Here is a 7548-nt window from a genome sequence, read left to right on the forward strand (position 1 = left end):
CACACACTCGCACCCAAAAATATGAATAGTGAGGAAAAACAAAGACTCTCTGCCTCACTAGAGACATCCCAAACTAACGGGGCCTTTTTCAGTTAGAAAGCACAACCTGTAATTGCAGCCTGATATTATTACACTGATCCACACCACCAGGAGGAGCCTGAGCTGAGTGAAATCTGCCGTTTTAAAGCTGCAAGTCGAGACATCTGTGTAACGTTTATATGGATAAAAAAGCCAGACTGAGATACAGAAGCAGTACAAAACGTTTATTCACATTAATTTACAAACTCATGAAGCAGAAAATAAGAGTCTTTTCAATCACAGAGAGCAGAACTGCCTGAGAACTGTCCTGCCGAGCCCTCTGCTTCAGAACTCCACCTCAGAACTCCGCCGCTGAGCCCTCCGCCTCAGAACTCCGCCGCCTCAGAACTCCGCCGCCTCAGAACTCCGCCGCCTCAGAACTCCGCCGCCTCAGAACTCCGCCGCCTCAGAACTCCGCCATCGATACCCATCCTTAATTTGTAGTAAAAAGTACTGTATGATCTGAGGGCCACAGCATGGACACCCCTTTCTAAGGGGATGCGGCAGGTGAAGGGGGCGGGGCTACATGCGGCAGGTGTCGTGGAAGGCCTCGAGGGTCCTGAAGTCTCTCCACGTCGGGGGCAGACCGTCCTGAAGGAAGCGTCCGCAACGTTGGCACGGTGACTGGAAGAGCTTTATGTAACTGCGCAACCACGTCTGAAATGATAACATAAACCAGGTCTATACCGGGTCTAAACAGAGTCTAAACAGAGTCTAAACCGGGTCTAAACCGGGTCTAAACCGGGTCTAAACCGGGTCTATACCGGGTCTAAACAGAGTCTAAACAGAGTCTAAACAGAGTCTAAACAGAGTCTAAACCGGGTCTAAACCGGGTCTAAACAGGGTCTAAACAGGGTCTAAACAGGGTCTAAACAGGGTCTAAACAGGGTCTAAACAGGGTCTGAACAGGGTCTGAACCGGGTTTAAACCTGGTCTAAACTGGGAATAAACCAGGACTAAAGCAGGAATAAACCGGGACTCTCACCATAAACGAGCGGACCACGACGTCGGGCATCTGAGGCAGCTGATAGTGGAGCAGAGCTGTGGTTGCATGGTCCGTCACCTGTCAATCACACAGAGAGCCAATCAGAAGAGAGGAGGGGGGAGGAGCCAATCAGAAGAGAGGAGCCAATGAAAGCAGAGGGGGAGGATTAATTAATTAGATGAGAGGGGAGGGAAGAGGAGCCAATCAGAAGAGAGGAGGAGAAAAGAGCCAAGAGGAGCCAGTCAGAGCAGTGGGGTAGGTCTTACCTTCTGGAAGACCTGGTACTGGGATTTGGTCCAAAGGTCGAGCTGCAACAGAAGGTTTATGTGAGACTCAGACTCTGGACAGAGCTAACACGCTAGCTGGCGCATTCCCAACAGGAAGTGAGCACGGGCGCACTGCCGACTCCACTGACTGGCATCAGGCTCATCATTCTGACCTTAAAATGTTCGTATTAACCCACTGTACGTGATCCTGAGGTTTTTATTTCACTATTGTGTGTGTAAATCAAGATATAAACATGAATATCAGATCAATCAAACGCCAGATTAGCCGCTATAACTGCTAGCCTCCATTGGCTTCAGAAGAAGACTAAGTGAGTGTGATGTGACCCACAACGTTCAGCTTCATATGAAGCTCATTGAGGCTAGCAGTTAAAGCGGCTAATGTGGAGTATCATAGCAATCAAAGAGTCAATCCAAAATGAGGTGGTTGAACCTAACAATGAATCAAACCTGTTGCTAACACTAGCAGGAGCAACCTTGGGGAAAGAAGGCGTTTGTCTGTTATTAATGTTCACATCTTGATTTCAGGACAAAATAGTGGAACCCAGCATCATGTAGGGCAGGCTAATATGAACATTTAAGACCAAAATAACGAGTCTGACAGCAGCAGCTACAGAAAGAGAGGGGCCACAGTTTTTCAAAAGAAGTGAATTGGAGTCGATGGAGCTGGAGTCGCACCCATGCTCACTTCCTGTTTGGAAGTGGCGGCTAGCAGGTTAGCTTTGACCGTGGATATATACAGTCTATGTGCTACACAAGGAGAATACCTTTCCGTCAGCGCTGTAGTGGTTTTCGTTGAAGCCCCTGACGATGGTTCTGTCAATGAACAGTGACCTCATCACCACCACGGCTTTCAGCACCTTCCCCAGACTCACCTGAGCACACGAGAACACAAATGAGCACACCTAAGCACACCTGTACACACCTGAACACACCTGAGCACATCTGTGTGGAGTTTAAAAACACAGTGAAGCACTTCCTGTGTTACCACATGGCGACGTCACAAGGTGGAAGAGTGTTTTCAGTTTGAGAGAGGAACTCAGCCTAAATATGCAGGGTTTGTGTGTTAAACATGTGAATGAAACAAACACAACTCCAGGTCTGTTTGTGATGAGGAAACAATACTAGAGACATAAGAACCTCAAAAAACCACGCAGAATCACACAGAACCTCACAGAACCTCACAGAACTTCAGCCTTTCTGATTCACAGAGAGATGATTAAATATAACAAGAAATGGGGGGCGTTACCAGCAGAACTGCAGATGTGCCGTTGGGTCGGAACAGTTCTATGGACAAATCCGGAAACATGCGCCCGATTCTGGAGATCACATCGTCCACATATCTGAAAAAACAGACCTTGTTAAGATCTGGTTTAGACCCAGTGTAGACCCAGTGTAGACCCAGTTTAGTCCTTGGTTTAGTCTGCGTTTAGTCCTGCGTTTAGTCCTGCGTTTAGTCCTGCGTTTAGTCCTGCGTTTAGTCCTGCGTTTAGTCCTGCGTTTAGTCCTGCGTTTAGTCCTGCGTTTAGTCCTGCGTTTAGTCCTGCGTTTAGTCCTGCGTTTAGTCCTGCGTTTAGTCCTGCGTTCAGTCCTGCGTTCAGTCCTGCGTTCAGTCCTGCGTTCAGTCCTGCGTTCAGTCCTGCGTTCAGTCCTGCGTTTAGACTTGGTTTGCACCCGGTTTAGATACAGTGTAGACCCAGTTTAGACCCAGTACTCACTGTGGGGGTAGCACTAATGTGGAGGGCTGGACTTTGGGTCGCCTCTTGGCTGATGCTCCCATCTGATTGGCCGAGCGTTTGAGTGACTGCTGGTTCAACAAACTGGAGGCCAGACCTGCGTGGAACTGGAGCTGAGAAAGAAACCCGGGTTAGACCTGATTTAGACCTGGTTCAATCCTGAGTTCCGTCTTGGTTATGTCCTGGTTTTGGTCCTGGTTTTGGTCCTGGGCTCAGTCCTGGGCTCAGTCCTGGGCTCAGTCCTGGGCTCAGTCCTGGGCTCAGTCCTGGGCTCAGTCCTGGGCTCAGTCCTGGGTCGGGTTCCATCCTGGGTTCCGTTATGGTTTTAGTCCTGGTTTAAGTCCTGGGTTCGGTCCTGGGTTCGGTCCTGGGTTCGGTCCTGGGTTCGGTCCTGGGTTCGGTCCTGGGTTCGGTCCTGGGTTCGGTCCTGGGTTCGGTCCTGGGTTCGGTCCTGGGTTCGGTCCTGGTGTAGTACCTTGTTGGACCACTTGTAGGCCTGCAGGAGCTGTGAGTACAGGGGGGTCTTGTCTTGGACTGGGTCTAGACTTAGGAGACCGCTGTTGTGGAGGGGATGGGACTCTGATGGCCGACCGACCAATCCGCTGAGGCGCTCCAACTCACTGTCCAATCACAGAAGAGGACTCGGGTTAGGACAGAAAACAGCCAATCAGAACACAGCATTCAGAGCATGAGGAGTCTGAGGTCTGGAGTCTCAAAACGCTGATCCAAACTGCACCCACCAGACCACACCTGGAGGGGGAGTTCATGCAAAGCAACTATTCATGCAGAAGAAAGTGCTAGGACACAATGTATTTATATAAGACCATAGACTGTATATATAAGTGGACATGGCTAACGTGTGAGCCACCGTGTTCCAAACAGGAAGTGATCGGTGGTGCAATTCTGGCTCCACTGACTCTGGCTTCAACCTTAAACAGCCTCGCTCCTGATTGGCTCTTTGGCTGCTATGCGACTTGAGGCCAAAATTCCAAATATAATATAAACTACTGCACATCTCATCAGGATTGTCAAGCTGCTGTGTACAGTTTTGTGTCATATTTTTATATATTTATGGAGAATTGTTATGTAGGAGCGTGGGTGACATGGGCTTGCGGGCTGAGCCTTGTACGGCTAACCATAAGGAGGGTTTGAATAGGGCCCGGGAGAGATCGCTAGATTACTCAAATGTGCATGGATGATATCTAAAACCTCTTCATGTTCATGATGAAGGAACAGCTTTAAAACATGGGAGAAAGTGGAAAAAGTTAAATTTTGCATAATACCCCCCCTTTAAACTTCTGAATCTTGAGTTTAATCTGACTCGTTACAGATAAATACCAAAAAATACCTAATCTTCAGCGCTCTCTCTCACTCACTTCTGCCATTTCCCATAGAAATCCATATCATTTAAATGAAATCATGAATCAACTAATACACCCGAGGCCGAACACGAGGGCGGACCCGGGGGCGGACCCGAGGGCGGACCCGAGGGCGGACCAGAGGCTCGGAACGAGGTCTTGTCACACGCTCGAGTGCCTGACTATAGTTTGTGTAGTTATGTGTTTATAATCTTTACAATATCATGGTGTATGTTTCATTCTGAGTCTCTTTGTGACCATTGAACTACAGCGACCTTAAATGACCTTTTAATGTCTCATGTTATTCCATTGTTACTGGTGACAAGGACAAGAAATCCTTAAATGTCTTGAACCTCCGGTACAAACTGCTCCTCTCTATTTCATATCAGTTTGTAGGATAATGTGACGCTCTGTGTTATACTGGGGCTTCAGGGGTCAGGGGTTAGTCTTAGACTGCTGTTAGAGCCTACATCACCCTACTACCATGTAATCACCCTCACCCTTAAACCGTGTTTTGAAGGGTTTGGGGTCAGGGCTTAGTCGTAGGCTGCTGTTAGTTTAATATTAGGTAGCAGGGTGATGTAGGCTCTGTGTTTTGAAGGGTTAGGGGTCAGGGGTTAGTTGTAGGCTGCTGTTAGTTTAATATTAGGTAGTAGGGTGATGTAGGCTCTGTGTTTTGAAGGGTTAGGGGTTAGTTGTAGGCTGCTGTTAGTTTAATATTAGGTAGTAGGGTGATGTAGGCTGTGTTTTGAAGGGTTAGGGGTTAGTTGTAGGCTGCTGTTAGGCCAATATTAGGTAGTAGGGTGATGTAGGCTGTGTTTTGAAGGGTTAGGGGTTAGTTGTAGGCTGCTGTTAGTTTAATATTAGGTAGTAGGGTGATGTAGGGTGATGTAGGCTCTGTGTTTTGAAGGGTTAGGGGTTAGTTGTAGGATGCTGTTAGTTTAATATTAGGTAGTAGGGTGATGTAGGGTGATGTAGGCTCTGTGTTTTGAAGGGTTAGGGGTACGGGTTAGTGTAGTCTTACTTTAGATCCCTGTTCACAGCCTGGAGATGCTCTTGAAACTCCTGTACAAACTGCTTCTCTCGAGTCTCGATCGAGTCCCGATGCTTGAGTCCGTCCCGGAGACACTCGAACACGCGCGTGACACTGGACCGGAGCGCGTGCACACCGCTGATCGCGTGATTAAACGCGTCCAGATTCACGCCGACGTTCACTGTGTCTGCCATCTTATCCTGGAGCTCCTCTTCCGGTGCGCGGCGGAAGTGACGTAAGATGCGCGAGCTCCACAGCAGTGACGCTCTGCTCAGGATCCGGAAGTAAATGTTCCATATATTTTTCTCGAAGACTTTTCGAAAAAATAAAATAAAAAAAGAGTTAAAAAAGAAATGGGTTCAACTTATCAACTGTCAAACTCAATTCTCAATTCTTTAATGATGCGCTTTTCTCCTATATTTCAAATCCAAATTCTATCTCACTATTGTTTTCATCTCAGGAAAAGAAGAAAATTCGTACAATCTATTTGAAACTTCCCATTCCCCCTAAAGCTAAAGAAGTCCATTTTAAAAGTCCTTCAGGCATATACCCTCTAAAGAACTCAGACAGCGCTTTGGGATGGATGACACTTGTTCTTTCTGTGATGTAAATATTGAATTGACAGAACATTTTTTTTTTTGAATGTATGTTTTCTAAAGCCCCAGTACTGGTCTTCCCCAGGATTCCAAATTTGAAAGACTTCACAAGCAAAGACATAATTTTTGTTACTCCTATGCATGACAGAAATGTGAAATGATTTTAAATGTCATCTTTGTTATGGGTAAATTCTTTATCCATAAGTGCAGATTCTTAAAAAAACAAAGCATCCTCCCTCACATTTCATAAAGAACTTTTTTTTCTCATCCGTAAGTTTTATAGAAAAGAAAGATGCTATAAAATTTTAGACGTTTATTAACGATTATATCTTTTGTAATATCTCTATCATTTACTTCTTTTTGTATTATTATGTACTTATTCATTTAATTTCATCTTTTCCTCATCTGCATTCTGATGTAATACTTTGTCTGTTCTGACTGTGCACTGTGGAACTTTTCTACTTTGCCACAGATGTTGTAAGCCTTTATTATTGTTGGGGGGAAAAAAGGAGAAAAAAAAAGGTTTAAAATGCTAAATTTTATTACTCTGTCTCTGGATATTAAAAATGAAATAAAATAAAGCCTTCACTGCTTCTCCAAAGACGGTCAAGATTTGCCTAAAGATTAGATCAATTTAAATAGAATTACATGTCAGTGTTTCCCTTTGATACATGAGACTATGGCGCCCCCCAGAGTCTAAAATCACCTGCACTAGATATCAGCATAACAAATGTAGACTTTGTTACTCTTTGTATTATTATAAACTTAGAAAAGGGATGACATTGATCAAAATGAAACATTTAACATTAATTAATAATAAATAAATAAATAAATAAATAAATAAATAAATAAATAAATAAATAAATAAATAAATAAATAAATAAATAAATAAATAAATAAATAAATAATAATAATAATAAACAAATAATTCAATAATAATAATAAACTTAGTTCAGAGTTTGGGGAGGAGATGGAAGGAGGGGTTAGGAGGTGTGACAGAAGGAGGGAGGGAGGGGGGAGGTTAGGAGGTGTGACAGAAGGAGAGAGGATAAAGATTAAATGTGGACCAAAGTGTCACAGAGACACGGACACGAGGACTTTATACTGTTTATTTTAAAACAATATAAGGAGAAATAAGGAGAGGAGACAAGGAGAGGAGAGAGGGAGAAGTGAGGAAGAGGAGACAAGTTTAAACTCCAATGGACAGCGACAAACCTGCAGCGAGACACGACAGACAGAAGAGATCAAGGACAGAGGAGACGAGGAGACAAGGAGACGAGGAGAACACTGAAGGTGAGTGCACTTTTATACCACGATGATGATAAGAAACACTCTTTATTTAGACAATATACTGTGATGTTCCACATTAAATGTTGTACTTTGTGTTCCATCCCCATGTGTGTTATATGTGTGTAATCCTCAGTGTGCATTGGTTCATAGTGGTCCATGTGTGTACTAGTCTATGTGTCTTATACCTG

General features: G+C 44.8%; 1 protein-coding gene across 2 annotated transcripts; it reads right to left on the reverse strand.

Moving 5' to 3' along the window:
- Positions 1–243: 243 nt before the first annotated feature.
- Positions 244–5694, reverse strand: med27 (mediator complex subunit 27). 2 transcript variants are annotated; one of them, XR_008648812.1, is made up of 9 exons: positions 5466–5694; positions 3559–3703; positions 3066–3196; positions 2597–2690; positions 2115–2222; positions 1330–1371; positions 1064–1141; positions 476–735; positions 244–419 (listed from the first exon to the last, which is right to left on the reverse strand). XR_008648812.1 is itself a non-coding variant. In XM_033973286.2 (8 exons), exons 1-8 carry the CDS (start codon positions 5666–5668, stop codon positions 601–603), a joined length of 936 nt encoding a protein of 311 aa, XP_033829177.1. In that variant the 5' UTR covers positions 5669–5694; the 3' UTR covers positions 244–600. The 2 variants fall into 2 exon arrangements, 1 of the variants encoding a protein (XP_033829177.1); XM_033973286.2 differs by having other exon boundaries at positions 244–735.
- Positions 5695–7548: the final 1854 nt, after the last annotated feature.

This window comes from Periophthalmus magnuspinnatus, chromosome 9 (assembly GCF_009829125.3).
Source record: "Periophthalmus magnuspinnatus isolate fPerMag1 chromosome 9, fPerMag1.2.pri, whole genome shotgun sequence".
Classification (NCBI taxonomy): Eukaryota; Metazoa; Chordata; class Actinopteri; order Gobiiformes; family Gobiidae; genus Periophthalmus; species Periophthalmus magnuspinnatus.